General features: G+C 41.1%; 1 protein-coding gene across 1 annotated transcript in view; it reads right to left on the reverse strand.

Moving 5' to 3' along the window:
• Man1a1 (mannosidase alpha class 1A member 1) overlaps positions 1–26,206 on the reverse strand; it is a gene marked incomplete at its 5' end in the record, with an annotated part of 149,695 nt that overhangs the window by 16,252 nt on the left and 107,237 nt on the right. Inside the window, 2 exons of the mRNA XM_004630292.2 lie at positions 3,750–3,843; positions 4,504–4,627. Of these exons, the coding sequence (XP_004630349.1) occupies positions 3,750–3,843; positions 4,504–4,627 (218 nt within the window). The remainder of the gene's footprint in view (positions 1–3,749; positions 3,844–4,503; positions 4,628–26,206) is intronic.

A 26,206-nucleotide genomic window follows, 5' to 3' on the forward strand; every position in this document is an offset into this window, starting at 1 on the left:
TACCCCATCATCAGCCTTAGCAGAGCACACAACCACTCCTGTGGTTTCCCACTGTGGCCAAATTGTCTTTTGTCTCCGAGAGCCAAGACCAGGCCCTTTCTGTTCCCAGTCCACATCAGTGCCCAGAAAGTATCCTGCCCTGGATAAACACATGATGAGGGGACAAATAAAAGTTCTCCTAAATTAACCTTTATAAAGACTGTACCCTCAGGCAGGAAGGGTCATATTTTTAACTACTTACATATGCAATTTTCTTACTGCAGAAAGTCCAGAATTATATTAATTAATTTTAATGGAAAATGTGTTCCTAAGGTTGTAAGTCTAATTCTTAAAATAGCAGTGTTCAAAGTGACCTTTATAGCTTCCTAAATAAATCACAAGAACCTCTGACATTTACAAACTAAACAGACCGAGTATCAGCTTATCAACAGCAAGCTCTCTCGCTGTAAACATGATCGCAGGAGACAAACGCCAGTGATGCATGGGAAAGCAAATCACTGTCCAGTGACTGTCACCACGCAAAGGACAGAGCCCAGTGGTGGGGAAGGACAGCCCTGATCCATACGTGTCCTTCGCAGTTAAAGCAACGAGCTAAAAAGCAGTAGCCCGAGCAGCTTGACTTCTGCTGGGTTACGATTCTCTAATAGGTAGAAGAGACAAATCTGGAGTTTGGAGATTCATTTTAAAAAGGGATCAAGTAGTGGTGTTTGTTTTAATTAATTTTGCTAAGTTTTTATATTCTCTGCTTATAAAACCTTTCACATTTGGAAAGGGAGCAGAGGTGAAAACACACCTTCTTGGTGATGCATCACAGGCTCACTGAGCTCCCTGCTGGGGATGTTGCTTGGAACAGCAACAGGGTCCCTGTAACTCTGCAGTGGGTCTGGGGAGACACCAGGGTTCCCAGCAGGAAAAGGCTCCCACTGTTAGGAGAATATACATGGTGTTTTTATGCCTAACTTGTCCTATAGTCATTCAGCATGCCTGAACCTAAATTTCTCCTGATGTAATCCGTTACTGATGCCAGTGGTCACACAACATGGATCTCACAGCTAGCACCAGTGGTTATAGACTGCTTAGCACCAGTGCCTGGACAGGCTCTTGTCTCTGAGCCACAGCTGAGGAGCAGGGGCAACTTAGGAAGCAGGAACAGAGGCTGAAGGACACACAAAGCTCATGATCTTCGCAAAATTCAATGAAGTAAACGTGGATTAGTCCCAAGACGCTGTGTGTGATCTCCACGCATGATGCCCCAAGTGGGCTACCCTCATGAGAGCTCTCAGAGGAAGAGGGGATGTATGTTGAGTTGTCAGGAAAGTGGTCATGACAAGAAGCACCCACAGTGCAGTGGGGCAGGAGAGGAGGCAGATGACCTGGGGTGGACGCTGACAACCCCCATATGGGCCCTTGGAGAAGCTTCTGGAAGAAATGGCAACCAAGCTGGGCCCTGGTGCAGGAAGGAGGAAGCAAGGCCAAGGAAACAGCCATTTAGGTTTGCATGGCCAGGCAGCCTTGATTAAAGAAGAGCAAACTAAGCACATCTCCTTGGGGCTGGAGCCCAGGACGGAGGGGAGGAGGGCGTGAGGCTGAGCAAGCCCTTGAGTTTCCCTAAGGAAACTGCCCACAAGCAGCCCAACAGAAGAGCTCTATGTGCCAGGGAGAGGCCAAATACACAGGGTCCGGGGACCCAGGAAGGGAAGCCAGGCTTCCCATGACCTGGCTTCTTGTCCCTCTTCATAGGAACTTCCAAATCCTAAAGAAATGCATCAGTGACTCCTAGGTACTCTTCTTCCTCCAACCCCTGAGATCTGTGCTGGACAACTCCAAAGCAGTCACCCTCCTACACAACTGTGTCATCTTGCACCCCAACACTCTGGGGGTCCTCAGACTTATGTCAGGACTTTTACAGGCTTAAAAATAAACAAGCACCCTGAGGAATTTGCTGATATGAGCACTTTCAGTATTTATGCTATTGGAAAATTAAACCATAATTTTAAAAGCTTTTTGATTTATTAAAAACAGCAATTATTATATCCATGATATTAATATAAATATTTTCATAAAATGTTATTTTACAAAAAACAGTAGGAAGATTGACCCTGCTTTCCATTTTGCACCTCTTCTTCATGTTTTCTTTCCTAGAGGGCAGCTGGGCTCCCAGGTCTCCTCGAGCTTCAGTCAACTGCTCTGTGTTGTTCTGGCTAAAACACATGAAGAACTGTCAGCCCTGAACAGCTTTACCGGGAGGAAAAGGAAGAGTATTTTGATAGCCTTGTGAGATAATCGTGGATATTTATTTTGATGCTATGAAACATGACAAGTGGTTGTTTCAAGGTTAAGTTATTTTTTTAAAGGTGAGTTGCAATGTAGAATTGGGAGCTGCACCAAAAACGCTGCCCTCAGTTACATTAGAATCTCTCGGCCTGTCTTGTGTCTGAGTGACACTTTTCTCATGCATGATTCTGTGACAGCAGCACTGGTCACTGCAAACACCACACTGTGAGTTACATAAATCTTCCAGGTGGTGACACATTTCATTGTACACTATCACAACCCCTTGTTCGGATCACCATCAATCTCATCAAAAGACTACTGGTGTCAAATTCCTGTGGCAGATCTGTGTCTTCCAAGAATCTAATTTTTAGTTAGAAACTTGAATTTCATCATTGGCTCAAATTCTGTCACTTTTCCTTGAAGTGACAGGCTTATTTTCAAGAACATGTCTACCAATTACCTAAGTCTGAATAACTGGTTTGTTTTTAGCTATTCTCTCACATAAAAACAGTGACCCATGAAACAACAGTCACAGTAGCCCCAGGGACAGCAAACATCAGCCACTGTGAGTCGGCAGCACCGATCTCACCGCTCAAGCACACGCGGGAGCCCTTCCGCACATCCTTCTTCCACCACAGGAAACACCCACTGCCATCAATGCACCCCACGTGCACCTGAGCCAACAGCTGTTTGCTGCTTCACTAAGAATACTCACAGTGGGGCTGGCTTTTTTTAAGTGGTGGTAGAGTACATTGAGGCCTTCTGAGACCACCACCACCAGGCAGGTGTGGCTGTCAGCATGTAGCAGTGTGGCATGCTCACCTAAGGATATGGTCTTTAAATGTAGATGTCAAACTAGAGGAAGACTTGAAGGCAGCGTGAAGCCCTTCCCACAGCTGTGGGCTTGCTCAATACTCCTCACTTGCTTTCAGCTGCTACTTCACCTACCCCTGGAGCCCCAAGCTGCCTTGGGAACCTGGCCTTCACTCACGGGTCTTACAGCCCCACTCAAAGTAGTCTGAAGTCAGAAGTGGGGGCTTCTAGCATCAGGTCTTTGTGTGACACTACATTAAAGGTAGCTGTCCTGTTAACAGTCTTTGTCTACTAGCTTAACACTAAGTCCACAAAACACTGTTTGTGCCTCTAATTCCCCAGCAATACACAGAAAGAGAGAACATGTTGAACAGGAGTATGATCTAGCTACTTGGGAAAATCCCTGTCCTCAGCACAGGAGACCCTTTCCCTCTGCACCTGACCGGCTTCTTGCAGCCTGACACACTCCCGGAGCAGATCTCTTTCTGGCTAATGGTTTCGAGTGTGCTCACACATGCCCATACTCACACTTTGACATGGAGGTGACACACTCGTTCCTGCGAGTGCTCCTACGGCAGACTGTGTGTGAAAGGAGCCCTCTGTGCTCTATTCCTGTGCCCCACAGCCCTGTGAACTGAAGGAATGAAGAGCTTCAGACTTACGTTGGCCCCACTGTCCACTACTGGGGTTCAGGTAATTAGGATAAAGGCCCTTGGGTTTTTTCAGTTTGTTCAGTACTGTTCGGATATTCATCACCTACAACAGAAAATGAAACATTACTATGCAAACTGAAAAAATTCTCATGCCATTTTTTCTTTCCTGATTATATTTTTACCCTTCAGACAAAGGAGGTGACTTAAACATTTCAGAGTTAGAACAAAGGCAGTGCCATCAGCTTACTATTATGACAAAAATAGTAGCACTAAGTGAGCACTAGGTGGCCGATATCTATGGTCCCCAGAGCCCACCCACAGAGGGACTAGGTCTGTGCTTACACAGATGAAGTCGAAGTGCCCAAGTAGCATCCCTCCCCCAAGCTGCCAGCCGGACACCCTGAGCCTCAGTGAAGGGTTTTGGGAAGTCAGGTCAGAACAATACAGCCTTCATGACAAGGTCAGAGCCCTCATACTGACAGACAGAAGAGTGACCTCCTGCTTTGTGCAGACGAAAAGCTCAAGAGAGACACAGGGTCCAGAAACGCTTGGCATGAACCCGACCTATCCACACTCTGATCTCGCCCTCCTCAGCCTCGAGGAACAGTGGGAAGCACATTTCTGTTGTTCAAGCCACCAAGTTCTGGCAGGCCATCATGGGAGCCCAAGTTGAGCATGGCTACTGGGGCAGCTGGCAGAGTGGGAGTGGCAGGCTGGGTGGTCTGAGGAGGCAGAGCCTGCGAAGCAGTGCAGAGAACATCACCTTCTCAGCAAAGATGGGGTTTCCTGACAGATGGCTCAGGTGCATAAACTCCAGATGCAGCGTCCCAAATTCCGCCAGAATGCTGCTGCCTCCGGAGGCCCATGGCCAGTTTCTCCCGATGCCACTAGAAAAGGAAGGTGGAGAGTTACCAGTCAGACAGGGCCAGCTCCCACAGGTCTGAGGAGGAGCAAGAGGCAGCTTCTTCTAAGTGGCATCCTGGCTAATAGTCCACAAAAATCCAGCTGGGTTTTCTGGGCTATTTGCTTTAGGCTTTCACACCTGCAAATGGAAAACTAGTGTTGACTAACTTTACATTAAGAAAGAAGTATTTATCTGCCTGCAGTTGGTAAATGAGTATTTCAGAACATGCAGATGTGACACAGAGATGTGTAGTGATTTGAAATAGAAAATAAAGCCAGACCAAAATAGTGTTCACACTCTACTCCACACAAAACTCTTCCCCATTGTAGTTAACGTTGGCTCAAGATTCTGCCAGGGCTGGATCTTGATGTCTCCAACGTCGGTGTTTGACAGGCAGCAGGGAGGTGGGAAGTTTGAGGCACTGGGGACTGGCCTCCTCTCTCTCCTTGAGACAGCAGCTTCCTGTCGTGTGTCTGCACCAAGAGATGTGGCCTAGTCACAGGTGCCAAAGCAATTCAACCAAATGACCATGGACTACAACCTCCAAACTGTGAGCCACAATAAACTGTTCTTTTTAATTTGACTATCTCAGGTATTTTATTACAGTGATGGAAAGCTAACACAGATTCCAATGGAAGTTGGATGTGCATGACATACATGATGTTTTATTTAGGTAAAAGATCAATTTCAAGTATTTATTATCTACTTTGACCTTCTCCGACTTCCTTCCACTTACTAGATTTCTGTTCTCATGTTTATCTCTACATTATTTCATCTACTTCCCAAATATATTTTCTGTGGCACTAACTTATATCCTATCATATTTAATCTGTGCTTGAGGATCTGAACAACAGTACATTATATAAACGTAATGAGGCTAAAGGCATGGGCTTCCAATATTACTATACCTCATGCACGGTTCATTGCTTTCTGGGAGAAATGCTTTTATTTTATTTTATTTTTTTGCAGTGCTGAGGATCAAACCCAAGGCTTCATGCATGGCAGGCAAGAGAGTTCTACCACTGAGCTACACCCCTTACCCAGGAAATGCCTTTTCAAAAGAGCTAGTCTTTTTAGAAAGAGTTATAAGTACGCATACACACAAACACACATGAAGCAACTCTTGACACATGGTCAGACTTGAGTATACTTTGTTTCTGGAAAACCACTTAAAACTAAAAAAAATATATGTTAATTCAAATGAGTGATGAAACCAGTCATACTTCTGACCAATAAGTTTCTTTTCTGATACCTACATATGGACATTTTCATGTTCAGATGGGCATTTACTAGGATGACTATGCAGGGCGCTGGGTTACAGGCATGCTCAAAAATCACTCTTTTTTCAGTCTTTACAGTGAGGCAGAGACAGAGACTAAAGCACAAAGAATTCCAAAGGAATATGGCAGATGCCAAGATAGACAGGAACAGTTCTGGGAGCGCCCAAAGCCACCATCCACAATGAGATGTATGGTGACCACAGCACAGTTCACCAGGGAGTTACCCACACTGTGGCAGAGTATCAGTGCGGACTCGGGGGACCCTGGGCAGAAGGGCCAGCTAGCAGACAGAGGTAGGCCTGGTCCTGGAGGCTTGAAGCTAACAGTCTCCTTTTTCCAGTCCTGCTGAAATGCTGTTCTTACTGTTGTCCAAACTCTCCAACCAACACCCTTTGTTTGGACAAAGTCTACCCACATTGTCCCTGGTTCTGCCGCCAGGCTGCTGATGGAGAAAGACAGTGAGTGGGGCAGCTGGGGCAGGGTCCTAGGTCCACTGGATGCCTGTGCCTGCTCTTTTCGGGGTCCAATCCTGATTTTCTTCTACAGATGTACAGTACATCTGATGAAAGTACAGACACCTAAAAACATAGATCTGAAGATCATGTATTCAGGTATTTTAGAAACTGTCTTAAATTTTAGGATCTGGGAACATGTCCACTTTTATCAGCACAGTGGGCTTAGCTAGAAGGAATCAGCAGCCATTCACATGGGATGACTAGTGACCTTTTGATTTTATTCACAGACGGCCATGCACAGAGCAGCTGGCCATTAAGGTGCTGTTATGACACCTCACAACTGCATCAAGGCAATAACCTGTGAGCCAAACTAGAAGTTCCTATGTCATGGAGAAACAGCACAGCAGAGCTATCACCTGTGGCTCTCTAGGGCAAGGGAGGATGACAACTCCGTGCTGGAAAGGTGGAAGGGCACAGAGTGCCAGAAAGGCCCAGTCCCGGGGTCATCGGGGACAGGCCTGCAGCTCCAGGCATCGAGGTCTGCGATGGCACGCTCAGACGTGCACGCTAGGAACGCTGAGAAGCGTAATGCGCTACGCAAAGATTTTTTTTTTTTTAATATGTGTATGTGTTGCCTAGGATTAATTTAATTTTTATCTTTTTTATTTTTTTATTTTTTTGAACCAGGGATTGAACTCAGGCCCTTGCGCTTGCCAGGGAAGTGCTTATTCTACTGAGCCATGTCCCTGGCCCCCAAAGTTCTTAATTGCTGGTGGATCCATGCATTTGCTCCTCACTATTCATGTGGTAAATCAAGAGAAAACCAGAGATAAACTGAGATTTTTCAAGATACTGTTAAAAACAAGATTTAAAAAGGGTTATATACCCTCCTTCTGATATTCCCATCAGAAGGAAAACTGCCTTCTTGTAGAAAAGAACGTATCACACAGGTGTGGTGTGCATGGTGCGGACATGACAGCACGGTGCTGGCCTCCACGCATCCCACCTATGGGGTCAGGGTGGTCCAGGCTCATAGCTGTACCTACTTCTAACTGTGTCAGAGAACTGTTTCAAGATACCAGATGGCAAACCCTATGCTTTCAGATTGATCTGGGGTGCCTGGGGGCATACAGCCAGGCTGCCGTGGTGACACACAGGTATGATAGGTGTGTCTCTGGAAAAGGCTGCTGCCAGTTTTGTGCAGCATGCAGGCAGCAGGTCAAAGGTGGAGGGGGATGGACACAGCAGTTTCAAAGATCTTTGTCTCCAAATCCTGAACCCACTGAAGATTTGTTAATTATTATTCTTTTGTCTTTTTGAGACAGGGTCTTGCTATGTAGTTCAGGGTCTTGCTATGTGGTCTTCTGCTTACTTTGTAGCCCAGGCTGGTCTCACTTCAACAATTCTCCTGCCTCAGCCTCCCAAATACTGGGATTACAGGCATGCACCATCACATCCGTAGATTTATGAGGGTACAAGCACTTCTGTGGGTGGTAGCATTCAACACTGACATGGTGCACTTGTGGCCAAGGAAACGAGTCTGAAGTGCATGGGTTCCCAAGGGTTGCACGTCACCAGAGTGGAGGGTGTCAGGCCTGTGGGCCTCAATGCCCCAATGCTGACAGCAGGGGACTTACGGGTCTTTGCCTTTGGTTCTGTTATCATTGTATTTTATAGGAAGGTATAGTGTTCTGGATTTCACCTGTTTTATAAACACTAATACATTTTGGAAAATCCTTTAGAGACAAATCGTAGTTTGCGTGTAGAAACTATTAGTTCTATATGACGGGCATGGAAGGGAGGAATATTGATATATTCCAAATCCTACCAAAATGATTGCATTTTAGCCCAAACAGAGCTGGTAAATGGAAACATATACACAGGAAGGCAATTAGCAGGATTATGGCGCTGCCAAGTGTCTGGTTCAAAGCATCTGAAACAGAGCTTCACAGTGTTGTAAAGCTCTAGTTTCATAATTGTTTGTCTCCTTCAATTCCTAGCTCTTACATTTTTAATCTGGAATATTATTTAATATGCATATTTCAAATTCTTTTTAATTTTAAAAAAAATTTAACTTAAAATTTTGATATTCTAGAATGGTATTATTTGAAAGTAAAACATCACAAGAAAAAATGATTTTGGCAACTACACTCAGAAACATGCCTTTAAAAGAACCGAGTCACTGTGATTTCTCTGGAAATGTCGACCACCACTGTCTCCTTAAGATTTTTACATGGATGCAGTTTACCAACAGTCGCGCCCTTCATCGTGCTGTATTCAAAAGCAAGATAGTACAACTGTCTACTGACCTCCTGCCCGGGAGGCAATGTGTGCTCCACACCCTTCTTCTGTCTCTTGGGCACAGTTAGAGGGAGCCAGGTAGGAGCTAGCACAGCAGGGGGCCATTCTGCTCACGCCTGACCCCACCGCACAGACTGGCTCCTGAGGCCTACAGTGACTCAAGCAGTTAGAGAACTGCTCTCCCTTAACGTATATGCTTTCAAAAGAGCCTCAAATGGAGGGAACTTCAGATATATGCTACAGGCTGCTGGAATACAGTCTGGATCATGAATGGTTTATTTGGCTATTTAGCATAATTGAATGCCATATGTAAGGAATTTACAGAACTGAAGTAATTCTAAAATGTGTCAAACAAAACACTGAATAGTTCTAGTCATGACTAGCTATGGCTTTCAACTTGCCTGCCTTGCTACTTACTATTCTGCGTAAGACAGGAAATAAATTTTCACTCAAAAATGAAGAATTAAAATAAATAATGATTTTCTTGAGGGCTCTTGCCTGAGTAATTTCTGATTAGCTGATTAGGGAAAAAAGCTCACTTCAAATTTAGAGTCTGCATTACAGTTCACTCCTTGGTGGTGACACAGTTATCGCTTTCTGGAGAAAAAGCTCCCCCATATCCTCCATGTTACTGTCGAGCTTTAATCATGCATGTGAATGAAATGGCACACGGGTGTTCCATCCAAAGGGCACATAACCTGACGTCACTGCTTTTGGCTTTCAGCACAAATTAGGAAAGAGTAATTACAAATTTCATGAATGAGTGTTTCATTTAGCAATATGCCCAAAGCTAGGTGATGGCCCAGGGAGACAGCTCAGTAAGCGCAGGGTTGAGTTCAATCCTTGGTACTGCCAAAAAAAAAAAAAAAAAAAAAAAAAAAGATAAAAGTTTCATTTATAGGGCTGGGGAGATAGCTCAGTAGAGTAAGGGCTTACCTGGCAAGCATAAGGTCCTGAGTTTGATCCCTGGTATCACAAACAAACAAACAAAACCAAAACCAAAGCTAGCCGATTTTGAGGTGAAGCAACTTCAGCTTCATTTACTAACGTCTCCTTCCTAAAGAGGCCTGCAGGGTGCTGCTCCTTCATGCTTGCCTTCCAAGATCTCAGAAAGAACTGGATTCAAAATTTGAGGGGACCAGTGTTGCAGGAGCTATAGAATCCCACCACAGGACCAGGAGCGCAGGGGCGGCTGGACGCCGAGGGATTTCCACGTTTCCTTTTTCCTGTCATGTGCGTCTTACTTTTCTCTTTGTCCATACTTTAGGTTTCTCATGTAAAAGAAACCATGTAACATTTAAGCTCTGGGTCTGATGAATTTCACTTAACATTATGGTCTTAAGGTGCCACCATTTTCTTGCAAATGACTCAAATTTACCTTTCTTGGAATTTCCATACTTTTAACTCTGAAGTGGGGGTTCAAAACCATGCTTAAAATTCATAGTGTCTTGCTATTCTCATTATATGTAGTTACTTTAGACAGAATTCAAGCTGAATAAATGTCCATTTACTCTGCGCATCAGGACACATTCTTTGCCTCTAGCTTGAACTGTGGGAAGGTGGACGCTGTGAGGCTGCAGACGGTGATATGCCCTCCCTCGTTCCAGAGTCCCAGGAGGCCACGGCCGCCTTGCCCCAGCCTTCTGGTTACAATCTCCACGCCAAGCGCCAGCAACGGCTGCAGAGAGGTGGACTACAGTTTCTGCCCAGTCACTGGGCAAACGGACACATCTTCTGAGGAAACACCAGAAAGGCCCACAGAACCAGGGGGGAGCATTTCAGTGCCTTTAGGACCTGCATGTGTGCACACATATGTTGTATCCTATCTATTGCCTTAAACACGCACTGTGATTTTCATAGTCATTTTCTATGCCAGTCAGTATATGTCATAGTCATCGCTGAGTGAATAGTTTCTGACTGAAAGGCTAATTTTCATTTATTTATACACACCGTACTGATGAATACCAAAGTGATTTTTTTTGCCACTATCAACAATTCAGTGGGGCTGGCCAGATAGCTCATCACGTTGAAGTACCTGCTTAGGCAGACGCAGGGACAAGGGTTCGCTCCCTGGTGTGCCATGCTGGCCCCGCCCCTGGGGCGTACTGAGATGGCAATTGAGACCGTGCATGGTGGCACACACCTGTAATCCCAGTGCTTGGGAGGCTGAAAACAGGAGGATCACTACGAGCCCAATCTGTGTAATGAGACCCTGTACTAAAACCAAAGACAACAACAACAAAAAACAATTCAGTGGTGTGCTCAGTGTGTTTTTGTTTTTTAAAAAATCATTTATTTATTTGGTACAGGGTCTTGCTATGCAGCTAGGACTTGTAGTGATCTTCCTGTCTCAGCCTCTGCAGCACTGAGATTATAGGCATGTGCCACCATGCCTGGTCTTGGCCAGCATGGAGCACCTGGGGTTCTGGGTCCAGCATGGAATGCGGTATCAGAGATCAAATTTGGGATCTTGCACTTGCCAGGTAGGTGCTTAGACTGCTCAGCTATCTCCCTAGCTACCTTATTTTCAGACAAAGTTGTCTACACTGCTTTCTTGCTAAAAGATGTTACACTGCTGGAACTGATAATGACATTTGAGAATGTGTATCGGAGGCACCAGTGTCCACTATGCATGGCTTCTGATCCCCCACCACATCTGGGTGCCTGGAGTTGTTGGGATAGCTCACATCCTCTGTTGGAAGTAGCCACCTCCTGTCCTTTAAGATCGGGAAAGGACAACTATGTAGCCATCACTTATATCCACACACTCTTACAATAAACTTAACTAAAAGTTTGCCAGCTATCCCTGTAAAATTCCTCCTCACTTTGATTTTTGATACAACTGTTTCATTACTCTAAGGGATGAGGTTAAGAAGCTAGCACCACAGCTAAGCTGAAGCTGGGTTACATCTGTTCATCTGTGTCTCTCAGTCTGTGGGTGAGGGGGTCATCTATGGACCAGTGAGTGGAATCCTTGCAGACTCCAGGCTCCCAGTGATTCTCCAGCTTGGTCTTGTTGTCTCCTGCCACAACCTCTGGGGCCAGGAGTCCACTAGTACTGGACTCTGAGATCCTTGGGGCAGAACCCTGCTTGATGCAAGGTAATTTCCATGGTTTAAACGTAGCCAAGAAATATGCTCAATTTAATAAAATTAAAAAGCAAAAAAACAGGGCTGATTCATTGGCTTCCATCCCAAACTTACATTTCAATAATCTAATTGAATATTGACTGGCATAACACACATACATTCAGAGGGGCAGTTTATGGAAACTCGCCTTCAGGAGAGCCTAGGTTAACACTCAGAGGTAAAGTGGTCTCCAGTTGTGCTTTCTAGGAGCTGAGCAGCCATGTGAGGAAGAGAAGAGCAGGGGATGAGTTGTGAAGCCATACTTCATGCAGGCTACAGACCGTCTCGTATTCTCAGTTGATCCTCTTCCTAATTTTGGTGATGTTGAGTCTCTCTTTATTGATGAAATGATTACAGCAGGCAGTGTTTTTTTGTTGTTGCTTTTTTTCTTAAAAAAAAAAACTTTTCAATGAAACAAAAACACTGACCACCTAAGGCTGATAACAATTTGGGACATTTTACTTGTCTCATGCAAGCTAAAAAGTCTGGCATCGATGATCTCAGGAGAGCGAAAGCAATGGAGAAATTACTACTGGCAAGAACAGCTCACTATCAATTATGCCAAAAGCAATGTGAGTCTTCAGCAAAATGTCTGAGGTATTTATAAGCACCCTATTAAATGTTTTTGCTCAACAGGTTAAAAAAATAAGCACTTAGGGGTGCATCTTGGCAAACTTGGCAAATAAGGCCTAGCCAGTCAACTACCATTTGTTGAGTGCTTAATATATCCTATGTAAATACCAACACTGGAGGACACATGATCACACTTTTCTCGGGTCAGATGTGTTGGTTTGAAATTGTGGAAGGTTGGGGTGTCAACTACACTTAATTAAGTATTTGTCTAGACAGCTGAGCAGAAGAAAAAGAGCTCCGGGACAATCATTTCTGGCCTTTCTATGGGCCTTCCTTAGCCTTCTTTAACCTAGAAATCAAGTAGGTCTAATTAAATTTGTATAAAAGAAAGCAAAGTTTGCTTCCTCACTGGTGTGTAAAGCCCAATAGTATCTCATTACCTAGTTCAATAGGTCCTCACTGTAGCTCTTTTCCAGATATTAAACCACTTGGGAGCACTCGAGACATATTTGTTTCTTGATGCCCAACAAATCAGTTTCACTATACTTCAGGGTGCTCAATAAATTGTTTTAAAGGCAATAAAATGATCAATAAAATGAATGCTAAATTAAGGAAGCTGCAGTGAGAAAATATAGCTAAATACTACAACTGCTATGCCAATTCCTAAACATAAACTAATAGCAATAAAGTTCAAAAAAAAATCACATTTAGATAGGGATATTAATTTTTTTTTTTTTTTTGCACTTTAGGGAAGAGTATATAGCGTGTTCAGTCTGATCTCACTACTAGATCAGACTCCTAGTGATCCACCTGTTTATAGCCTCCCAAGAGCTGGACTTACAGGCGCACTCCACCACACTCAGTCTCAATTGCTGTCTCAGCATGCCTCGGGGGCGGGGCTGGCACGGCAGGCCCGGGGATTGAACCCCCAGCTCCTGTGCCTGCTGGCAGGAGCTTTAATTTGCTGAGCTATTTGGTCGGCCCTAGATAGGGATAATAATTATGGGGCTCTCGTTAAGCTGCACTACATAAACTTAGATCTTTCTCTTAATTTCAAATGTAAATCTAACCAACCAAGAAGACAGGATGGTTAATTAAACTACCTTACAATTTAAAACTGTAGCTTTTCTTAGATTTGCATTTTTACATAAGAAGTAGCACACAAATAAGCGTATGCATAACTTGTGATAAGAACAAACAGATTCAGTGATCACTCTCAACAGCTGCTGGGAGAAAGCTACCGCACTGTTTTATTCTCTTCCTTCTGCCTGCAAGTTCTGGTTTGGAGGCTGCTGGAAGCTGTGTTATGAAACAGCTTGGCAAGTAAAGGTTTAAAACATAAAGATTAGATTAAAATCACGATAAAAGAATAAAGATGACAATCAAGAATAAAATGCAAATCTCAAAAAGAAGCAGAGGTGTGCTTTTTGAAAGACCATGAACTATACCAACAAAGTCAAGACCTGCCCTGCTCTGGTCTGGTCTGCAGACACCCTTATGGAGAGCACAGCGGCATGACATCACTTAGGCGGGACTGGCCAGGACTGCCACACATGGCTTTGTGATGCGTCTGAGTTTGGCGCGGCTCCCTAATCTGAAAAGGACCAGAGCGCAGGGCGCGGATCCCACATCTCTGCTCCAGCCCCCAGGAACAGCCGTTTGCATCCCAGGAGCCGTCACTTCACCATGGCACCACGCCATCCATTTCCAGCAACATATTTCAGCAACCTTTAGTATTTCCTATAAAATTCAGGAAATACTATAAACAAAGTTTAGCACTCATAGTTAAAATATTACATATCAGCATATTGTTTACCTTTACTTATTCTGTATCTTCAGTGATTAATATTCTTTTTGTATTGGAAAAAAATTGAAAACAGAATTGAACTCCAAAACTCCTACAGAGTAAGAATATGTGCCATTTGTGTACTCTGAACTTTTGGTAATGATGATATTTAATGTTTTAAAATATTTTTAAAAACTAATAAGCAACTGGCTGGTGGAGCTCTTACAGCGAAAATACAAAATTTCTAAAAGAAATACCCTAAACTATGTGTTGACACTTTATAAAAGTCTATAAACTTTTAATAAGCTTATAGAAAACAGTACGTTTACAAAATATACAAAAAGTATATAAAATAATGCGTTTGCTATAAGGATGCAAAAATGAAAATATAAATATACATTCACATGTCCTTCAAAGATGAAAACAATGCTAATTATTATCTTTACGTACGGAGATAAACTAGTGCCAACACAAAAAGGCTGTAGCTTTTAATTTTTAAGAAAATATTATAAAGAGCTGAAATAAAAATTCAAAATACTATTTTTTAAATTAATAGTAATCATTCTCATTTTACTTTTAAGAGAAAGGAAGCAAAAGCCTTCCTTCTCTATTTATGTTGGGTTGTTGCACAACTGTAGAAGGGTCAGCGCTAGTGTTAGAGTGGGGACAGGTACGGGAATTTTAGGTTAATAATTAGATCCAGCACTGGTGTTCTCAGCCACTGAGCAAAGAGTGGCAAGGGTCCTTGAGAGGCCGAGGTCTGGGCAGGGACAGGCTGGACTCTGACACATACAGCAGCAGAGCCCGACTTTGGACAGAGCTGGTCTGAGAAGGACTGCAGTGAAGCAAAGGAATCAACAGATGGGATTCCGGGGTTGTGTACTGGGTCTGCTCTGGGCACAAAATACCTTATGGTTGTACTTTTTCCTTAAATGTTGATTTAAGAACAATAATGATGTTTACGGGCTATTTTTTCCCTCACCCAAAATGAAAACGCTTTCTTGGATCCCATGAGGGAAATGTACATTCTTAGAATTTCAGATTACCTACTTCACTTAATAGTCAAATGTCAGTGTGAACAATGGCACAATTATCTCCTAATGGGAAACACTAAGAAAGACAGAAAGGAGGGTGATCTGACGCAGTCTGCCCGGACATGGCTAGCCTGGCTCCCCGAGAAGACGCGCAGGGCGGATCTCCACGCTGGGGCCAGCAGCCTTCTGGGTCTGCAGCAGAGCATGCCTGGCTTCTGCAGGTCCCCAGACGGGTGTAACAGGACCTCTGCGCCAGGACAGGCCTGGGTGGGGACGCAACAGGGATCTGGGGGACCCTCAGCCAGAGGCCGGTGGAGCATGCAGCCAGGGCCTGCATGCTCACAGGGACTTGCATTTTAGAAATTCCCCTTGTCTGCTATTATAGCAGTCATTCATAATTAGAAGGAAAAAGATGAATTTGAACATTTTAATGTTCCTTTTAAAGTTTTTCATAAAGATCAATTTATTCAATTTGAGGAACTTTTTTGGCAACAGCTTTTCAGAAATCATTTAAAGATATAAAAATAACATACATATGGCAAAAAATTGAAAAGATACAAAAGACCATGCAGTCAAATTCAATGTACCTTATATTATAGATCCTACTGTCATTTTGGGGTAATTGAGAATTCAGTGACATCTCACTCAGAATTTCATATGGATACCCATGTACACAAGAGGCAAAATAAAAAAAAATAGAAGCACATTATAGATGTAGTGTGCTGCATTTCATAAAGTATAGTGTCTCCCTCCACTTTACTACATCTGTGAGTATTCCAAAGTACGGCCATGTAGAGATTTTAACATTTTTCTTTTGTTTCAAGCTTTGCTATCATAAACTATTGTGCTTGGATGAGTAGATACCCAGTATAAACTTCTACAAGTCGGATTCCAGGTCATAAATTATTTATTTATTTATTTATTTATTTATTTACTTATTGTATTCTTAGGGAAAGGTCTGCAGGATGTTCAGGGTCTCACTACTAGATTGGACTCATAGTGATCCTGTTTACAACCTCCCAAGAGCTAGGATTACAAGCGTGTGCTATCACACCCAGTCTCAATTGCCATCTCAGCACATCCTGGGGGCGGGGCCAGCAGGCAGGCCTGGGGATTGAAACCCCAGCCCCTGCACCTGCTGGCAGGCACTTTAATCCGTTGGGCTATTTGGCTGATCCAATTATTTAAAATTTAAATAAACTCTACCCAACAGTCTCCTGAAAGATTTGTTTCAACACCTGTTCCCTCTAAATGTGCCTCAGATAGTCTAGCTGCTTACTAAGTGGATATGCATCAAAAATTTTAAAACTTGGTCAGATCTAAAAGCTGACATCTTATTGCTGTTTTAACTTGTACTCTTAATTATAAGCTTCTGATATTCAACAGGCAAAGCATTTATTTTTCTCAGAACCCACTTATGAGCTTGTCTCTTTCATGCACTAACCTCACGGCCTCTTTTATATCTTTTAAAATTACCTACCTACCTACCTACCTACCTACCTACCTACCTACCTACCTGTGCAGTTGGGAAATCAAACCACCCAGGGCCTCAGGCACACTACGCAAGTACTGTACCACTGAGCTACAATTACCTGTACAAAAATTACAAGTAATGCACATTAATTGTAGTGAGTGGGACAATGTAAAGATGACTTTCAGAAAAGTTAATACTGTATCCCTTTCTCTGTAATTTCTCTTGCCCTTCCAGTCTGCAAATGGTACTTAACCAGTGTTACCCATCTGCCTTTGAACAAATAGATGCTGTATATTGTTATTTTGAATAAAAGGAGATCATAGTATGTATACTACTTAGCAACAGGCCTGTCTCAATTAGCTCATCATGGACATCTCTCTGGGATAATCAGCTTTAGCAGCTTCATAATAACATTTTACAAGATGGATAATCACATTTTATTAAAGCAATTCTCTATAGATAAACGGGTAGACCTCTCTTAATTTTAAAAAATGTTACAATTATACCACATTAGCCATGAGTATTCTCAATGCTTCCACAAAGAGCTTTTTAACATGAAAAAACTTGCCTTTTGTGCAGCCCATGGTCTGCACTTCTGTCTCTATCTGTTGCCTTTTGGTTTTACTTTTGCTTTTCATTGTACTAATTTTTACCTGGTAAAATCCTGCAGTATTTTCCCTCTACTGTGTTCTGTTCCCTATTTAGAAGTCATCTCTTCCACTCAAGATTGTTTTAAAAGTCCTGAAAATCTGGGCAATATTTGTCTTTTTAGGTAGACTTAATAGTGAAAATTATTGTAATACAGTATATATAGAAGGTATAAAATTTGTATTTTTAAACTATATACTTTTGTTTTCTATTAAGCAAAAATGCATTATAGTAATTTTTTTCAAAAATCTGCCTGAGGACCCCTGGGTCCACAGCTCAGCTAGTTGTGGCTGTTGAGTAAGTATTTAGAATTTTTTTCTCTTTGACATTTCTAGTTTTGATCTTTTTTTTTCTTCCATTTATGTATTTGGCACAGGGTCTCACTATGCAGCTCAGACTCATAGCGATCCTCCTGTTTTCAGCCACCTCAGCGCTAGAACTGCAGGGGTGTGCCACCACGCCTGGACTCAATTACTGGCTCAGCAATTTCAGGGGTAGGGCCAGTGCGGCATTTGGGACTGGATTGGACCCCTGGTCCCTGCACTTGCCGAAGCAGGCACTTACTGTGCTGAGCTATCCTGCCGGCCCTTTTCGTTTTGATCTTGCTGTGAAATTTCATTGATTTACTTCTTCTTGATGGAGATTTGGTGATTTCATCATACTTTCTCATTAAGAGGAAAATAAGCTGCATTTAAACAATGGTCAACAATGCTTTGTCCAGAAAGTGTCAACAATGCAGAGGCTGAAGGCAAGTCAAGGACTAGGCCAGATAAGCATTAATGTTATTTATGCATAGGAGAAATCTGAGTCTGAGCTTGGGCATGGACTTTAAACTCTGCATCAGTGACTTCCCAAGAGACAGAACGAGTAACACCTGCCTACACCACCCCTAGGGATCAGACAGGATGAGATGCACAAACTGCTCTGGAACTACTGGGTTCAGCCCAGAAAAATATTTTTATCTTTTTAGATTAAGCAACTGACATTTAACTAACCAAAAGAAATCTTTTTTTTTTTTTTGTTTTTCTCTTCAATTTTAGAGATGTCTACTTGATAAAAATAAATTCACCAAATGTTCACTTGGAGATGGAAATTATAGGATAAGTAGTAATAAACCAAAGTAAGGCATTCCCAAGACTTAAAATCTGCTACTGTTAACAGCCAATTTACTTAAAGCAATTTAACTGACATAAAGCTATCAAATATAAACTCCTTTATATCCTCTAGAAAGGGTAATTTAAATATATTTTGAGTAGTTACAGAGTCACAGACAACCAAATAAAGACATTTCAAATGATTTAAAGCCCAAGGAAATCTTGTCTACTGATTTTTCTCCCCAGAGGTAAAAGTTCTTGATCTGGGGCACCGACACCACAGCTGAGGCACAGATTTAATGGGGTCCCAATCAAAGTACCAACCCCACTCCCCAAAGAACTAGTAAAAGCTATACTTAGATTTATATAGAACTAGAAGAGAGCGGAATAGCAAGAGTAATTCCGGGCAACAAAAGCAGAGCAGGGGCACCAGAACCCTGGACATGAGGCTAGCGTACCACAGCACAGGGAGAAAGGAGCAGCTCAAGCACTGGCATAAAAGCGACATGGGGATCACACAACAAAGGAGAGGACACAGCAGCAAGAACAGGCACATCGGCTAGCTGATCTCTGACAAGGGCCAAAGCACACCCAGGAGGAAGATCGCCTTTTCCAGGGATTTTTTTTTTTTTTTTTGGTAGAATTGGGGATTAAACTCAGGCCCTTGCGCTTGCCAGAGAAGCACTTATTCTACTGAGCCATCTCCCTGGTCCCTGATCGCCTCGTTAACACAGTAAACAGTCCTTGCAAGGCTGGCTATCCACATGCAGGAAACTGAGTGTGGACCCGAATTCCTCACTACACACTCAGCTGAAATCAAAATAGATCCAAGATCTAAATGTTAAAACAGAAACAATCTGCTGGAAGATAAAATAGGTGAAACACTTGAAGATACAGGCATAGGCAAAGGCTTTCTGAACAGAGCTCCAACTGCACAAGAAATACTATCAACAATCAACAAATGAGCGCATGTCAAATTAAGAAGTTTCTGAACAGCAAATGAAACAACCAACAGAGTGAAGAGAGAACATACAAATGGGAAATATTTTGGCACCTATTCCTTGGACATAGGACTAGTATCTAGAATATATAAAGAACTAAAAATAAGAAGGCCCCCTCCAAATAAAAGACACTAACAAAAACTGGACAGCGGGCTGGTGAGATGGCTCAGTGGTCTAGAGCACCTACTTAGAAAAAGCTAAGCCAAGCAAAACACAGGGACCACGGTTCAATCCCCAGCACCACATGCCAGCCAGCCCCACCCCCTGGTGGGCTGAGCTGGCCACACACACACAATATAAAATAAATTAATTAAGAAAAAAAAAACAAAGGTAAAAACTGGACAGCTAAAATGAACAGAAATTTTTAGAAGAGGTACAAATGGCTAACAACCATAGGAAATAAATGTTTGAACTCTCTGGCCATTAGAAAAATGCAAATTAGAACAACACTGAGATTCCATCTTATCCCAGAAAGAATGGCTACGATCAAGAAATCCAGTAATAATAAATGCTGAGGAGGCTGTGGAGGGACCTGTCTACATTGCTGGCAGAAATGTATGGAACAAGTATGGAAATCAGGATGGAGATTCCTCCAACAACAGACACTAGAAAGTTCATTCTATCAACTATTCCCCTTCTAGGTATCTTCCTGAAAGAGTTAAAGACATCATGTTACAGTGATACATGCATCCCCATGTTTACAGCAGCATGATACATACTAGCCACATCTTGAAAGCCACCTACATGTCCACCAATGGAGGAACAGACAAAGGAAGCACAGTAAGTCCGCATGATGCAGTCTTACTCTGTCACAGAAGATGCAACCTGAGTCGATGTAGAAAAATGGATACACCTTGAGATCATAATAGCAAACTGGACATAGGAACTTAAGTATGGCAAGGGTTCTCTTATACAAGAAGTCCAAAATATAAATAAAGAGCAAAGGAAAAGACAGACATAGAAAGTAGAGAGATATGAGTTTTCTGAAATGGGAAGGGAATCTGGAGAAGAAGGGAGGGAGAGAGGTAGAGGAGAAGGGGATAGAAAAACTTAAGATGTGTTAGGTATGTGACCAACTCCCCATGAAGAATGCAATCATTATGTAATACAAACAAGTACTAATAAATAAAGATTAAGAAGCAAGTCATTTAATATTTCAGTTTGCTCTCCAAAATGGTAGGGCATTTTCATGTGTGACCATAACAACAGTGTATGATGACAACACCAACAACCATTTCCTGGTCTATATTTAACTTTCCCTTACACAACTCACATGTGAACTGCAATATTTTTAACAGATCTCATTTGTGCTCCAGCATTTCTAGGATAGGTTAAGAATCGTAGTGCTGGTTCATATCAGGGAAGCACTTATTCCACTGAGCCATCTCCCTGGCCCCCTTGCTGGTTCATATCAAAAGCATACTGCAATGTTTACTTCTGGTGCTTGTTCTTATTTTATTCCTACTAGTGCCTTCATCTTTTCAATCATTCTACCTTCTCTGCATCCTCATACTGCATAGAAAACCTTCACTAGGCTTAGGTTTCTACAGTTTGACATGTACAAATAAATCCTAAAAACATTCCTGATGCACCACAGCTAAAATCCCGGGTGAAGTCAGGGTGCAGGAGGACCAGACCCCTGGTCAAGCATGTCTCCACCCACTCCTATTCACTGACCTAAATGGGGCTCCAGCTGGACTCACTTTTTTATTCAAAAGGGAAAGCACATTGATTGTGGTGATGTTTGCTTAGCTGTAAACACAGTAAAACCCACTGATTTTAACACATAAGTGAGCAAATATGACACAAGGTGGCTTAAAAGGGAAGGGGAATGGAAAGAATAAATATAAAACTCACTTTAAAATATCTTATGAGGTGTGAATGGAACCGCCCGGGGCCTGCCGGATCCTGATTCAACCCAGAGCCCAGGCCCGGCGTGAGTGAGACCGCCAGGTGCCCACAGAATCTTCATTAAAGCTAGCGCCCAGGCGTGGCACGTAAGTGGAACTTCCTCCATCAGACAGGCTGGGTGTGAAACTCTGGGGCAGGACTCCCTGCAGAGAGCCTAGAGGCAAGACCCACCCGGCCGATCCAGGAGTAGAACATCTTGCTAGCATGGCACAGTGGTTTACTTCCAAGGGCTGCAGCAGGAAGAAGTGGAGCGCAGCAGTCAGACACAAGCTACACCCACTTGGGCGAGTTTGAACTTGGTAGATCCAGACCTGGTGGTAAAGTAACAATTCTATCAAAGCTCTACACCAAGGTCAGAAGACAGTTCTATACATAATGACAAAGGAGCAAAATGCATTCTCAGGCCTCGAGCCCACCCAAAACAAATACAGGAGACAATAGCATAGAAGAAATTGGAAATCACATACCTGAAATCTCTGAAGTAATAGCAGCTGAAGTAAAGAAACAACTGCAGAAAGGTATAGAGGAAATCGGATCAGAATAATTTCTGAAGTAAAAAAGATGATAAATACAATGAAAGAAGTTCTAAGTGCTTCTAAAGAAGACACTGATAAAAAAATAGAGAATAGAAAAATGATGGAATCCTTGAATGAGCAATATAGGAAAGAAATAGATTGCATGAAGCAGATTCAAAGTGCTATACAGGAAATTAGAACCTCAATCACAAGCTTGCAAAACTGAATGAAAGTGAAAATAGACTTTCAGACCTTGAAGACATCACTGCAGCTAGTGAAAAGGTAAGAAAAGATCTGTTAAAAACAACTGTATGCAGGAAAAAATAATTCAAAATCTGTAAGATGATTGAAAGATAAATAACATAAGATTAATAGGCATCAATGAGAAAGAAAGAGTTAATACAAATGATATAAAAATATGGACAGAAGTTATAGCAGAAAACTTCCCAAATATGGGGCAACAATCTGACATTCAGGTAACCAAAGTATATAGAACTTCAAAAAACATCAACCCAATTAAAACCACACACAGACATATAGCAATCAAGATCTCAGAAATTCAGCATAGGAACAGTATACTAAAAGCCACTAGAGAAAAGAAACAGATCACATTTAAAGGAAAACCCATCAGAATAACGGCAGATTTCTCTTCACAGACCATCAAGTCAAGAAGAACATGGAGCAAAGGACTATAAGCCTTGCAAGAACACAAATTCCAACCCAGACTGATATACCCTGCAAAACTCTCTTTCAAGTATAATGAAGAAGTGAAATACTTCCATGACAAAGAACAACTAAAGAATTTCATGATGACAAAGCCAAGCCTACACAGCCTACTAAATGATGTTCTAGAGAGGGATCGAAATGACCACAATTCCATGAATGAGAATGGAAAGAACCCACCAAATAGGGCAAACAATTAAACACAGGAGAAAAAGAGGTATACAACAGCAGTGTTTCTATTACTCTTTTGTATACAGCAGCAAAATATTTCCATCAGCACACTCTTCAAATGGACTTCTGCACCCTATGGGTCATGATTCTATCTGAGTCCTTGATATCCACAGGAAATAGCAGTAGCTCAGTCCCACAAGTGACACCTGGCCACCAGTAAGCATCATGGACACTGTTCATGTCCATACTAGAATGTCGTGTGATATCCTATTCCCAAACTGTTAGAACTGCTGGTCATATATTTGCCATTCCAGTATTTATGTTTTATTCTTAGTAATTCTTTACTACATTGAAAACTTTTTCATAGTTGATATTTTTGTATATATTAACCTATTCAAATACTATTGAGTACGCTGAACTGATCACAGATTCATACATACAATACACAACATTCTGGACTCTTAGTTGGACTCACAATTTAATTTTAATTTTGGAATATTGTTTTGAAATTTTTTTTTTTGGTATCTGTCACATCTTTTTTTCCCCATAGTTTTATTGAGAAACAAATAGCAATGAGACAGTTTCAAACCAAACTGGTAGGACAGTTTCAATAATTAACACATTGCATACATTCATCCTAATGGTTAATTGCTGTACAAGATGCAGGCATGATATCCTATTTACAAACACCATTAGAACAAATCTCTCTATTCATTAAGAGAATGTAACTATATATTTATCCTAACCACTTTGAATACACAGATACAAAATGGACATTCATCTGTATCCCCTTTTTTGTTAAGTTCCATTATTTGAATATTATAGGTGTGTAAACTCAGCAAAATATTCTAAAAGAGTCCAGTAGCCCATACTAGTATTGGGTCTTCTGCTTGACTGGCAATGTCAGAAATTGTTGACCTGAGTCCCCTACAGCTCAACATAACAGCATGGCTTTACTTCTTATATTTCATTTTTATACTTTCCTGCTGAATGGTTAAGACCAAGGTAAAGCAGGACCTATGCAACAAGAGTTGTAGCTTCTGGGTCTGATAAGGTCAGTGAAATCCCCTCAGGATTTATGCTGAGATCCTGTATCTCAGATTGTAGAATCTTTGTCAGTGTCAGCCATGTGGATGAGTCACAGCCATTGCTTGGCCAGTGTGCTCTCTGTGAAAGCCTGAGAGAATGTTTTCTCTCCATGTGACTCTCTCAATTTTTAATTAAGGTTTAATTTTCCTGAAAATATTTTAATCTTAATTTTTGTTTTAAGATTTATACTGTATCTTTAGCTTACAATCTACTTACAAGACATGGTATATTTTTTCCTAAAAGTGTATTTCCATTTTTCATTGACTTTATATCACTTGTCTTTTATACACACACACACACACACACACACACACACACACGAAAAAATATGCATATAACCTGACATAAGATTGATACTGTTTTACAGAAATCTTCAATGACCTTTTAAATGGGTTCATCTAATATATTTTATATAGTCTTGCATAACTACCATTTTGAGAGCTCTTTATTTTTTATCCAGGACCATACAGCAATTTGTCTTGCTTTCTGGATTATGCTTTTTGTTATTTTCTATATGTTATGTCTGAAGGTATTAGAATATTTTGATTTTGTGTAACTAGAAAATATTTGTTTTCAAAGGTACATTTGTTAAGTATAAAATTTAACGAGTACAGTTTTTTTTTTCTTCTTTCAGTCCTTTGAATAATTAGTTTAGTTTCTTACCCACTTGATTTTTTTTTTCTAATGTGGAAGATGCTATTTAATTTTGTTCTTCCATAGCTAATATTTTTATGTATGTGCTTTAATGATTTTTTTTTTTTTTACAATTAGTTTTGGACAATTTCATTTTTGTGTATCTTGGTATGATTTTATTCAAATTTCTTGTGCAAAAGGTTCATTTTTCTTGGAAATGGGGTGCTATAATTTCAACTAAATTCAGAAATTTTAAATCTTTAAGTGGGGGCCTGGTCCTAGCTCAGGTCTTTGAGTGGCTGCTTCCACAAAGCTGTCAGCCTCAGGTTGCTGGAGTTCGAACCTCACGCCTCTCCAGAGAAGCACTTATTCCACTGAGCCATCTCCCCTGCTCCCTCAAACCTCTCCAGCTGGCCAAAAGTGCCCTGAAGGCATTCGAGGAACAAAAAAAAAAAAAAAAAAGCCTTATTCCATGCCAGGGAGATGGCTCAGTGGAATAAGCGCTTCCCTGGCAAGTGCAAGGGTCTGAGTTCAAACCCTGGTTCTGCCAAAAAAAAACAAAAAACAAAAAACAAATCTTTAAGTATTTAGTGCATACCCCTTTCTACTTTGAGAATTCTAATTATATGAATATGTTTCTTGATTTTGGAAGAGTGAACTATTATATGACTGATCTGTAAATTCTTCATTTTTATTTTAAGTAATTCTTATGTTATATTCATTTAAATTTGTAAATGATTTATTTACAATGTGCTTTATTATTAATCTCATGTTATGTACTCATTTCAGAAATATTTCTCTAAAATTCACTGTCTACATCTTATACCTTTCACATTTCAATATTTGTCTACAATTTTAATATGCTATATAATTATTGATTTTCAATAAAGTTAATAAAAAAGAAAATTAGTTTCAGAGCAATATATAAAATGTTCTTAACAGCCAAAAAATAAAATAAAAAACCTTATGAGCTGAAACAGTTTCCTAAAGTGGCATTTTAAAATTTTTTATGTATTTTTTATTACTGAAATGAAAGCCCAATAATGAAACAAACTAAGACTCCTAGTCATCTTACTGTTTGGAGTATATAATTGTGTAACAAGTGCGATTCTTGTCAATGTAAACATAGTATGTGCAAACATTTTATTAAAAAAAGATAAATAATGATTTATAAAGCCAGTCAAATAATTCTGTAAGAAAAAAAAAACTAAACACAACAAATGAAACCTAACAATATTTAACCTCATCATCTGAGGAAAAGGGAAGTAAATAATAGTATGTTCGTAGGTGGTGCTTACACTTGCTACAGCTGTCCTGCAGGGCTGTACAAAAAGTAGTAATAATATTCACATTCACAAAATTGCTAATTACATTTCCAATAATTGGACCTAAGGAAATTGTTATAATTTTAGCCCTAAATGTAAATACTTCTATTCTCAAATATAAATACATAGCTTGTACACTATATAGTACTACTTATACTATTGTAAGACTCAAAGAGTTTTGATAGCTAACAACAGGAGACAGGTTAAAAAATTATGGCCCATTGTGAAGATATTATATACCTATTAAAGACATCTTGTAAGAGACTATTTAACAACATGGAAAATTCTGTATATATTTTTTTAGATACAGGGAGTTTTGGTATCTAGAAGGGGAGAGACTGATTGGCAAACAAATAGGAATTATAACATCTTGCTATTATATACATATTGTACATTTAAATATATAAAAACACTATATACA

Source organism: Octodon degus, unplaced genomic scaffold, assembly GCF_000260255.1.
Source record: "Octodon degus isolate 3935 unplaced genomic scaffold, OctDeg1.0 scaffold00034, whole genome shotgun sequence".
NCBI lineage: Eukaryota > Metazoa > Chordata > Mammalia > Rodentia > Octodontidae > Octodon > Octodon degus.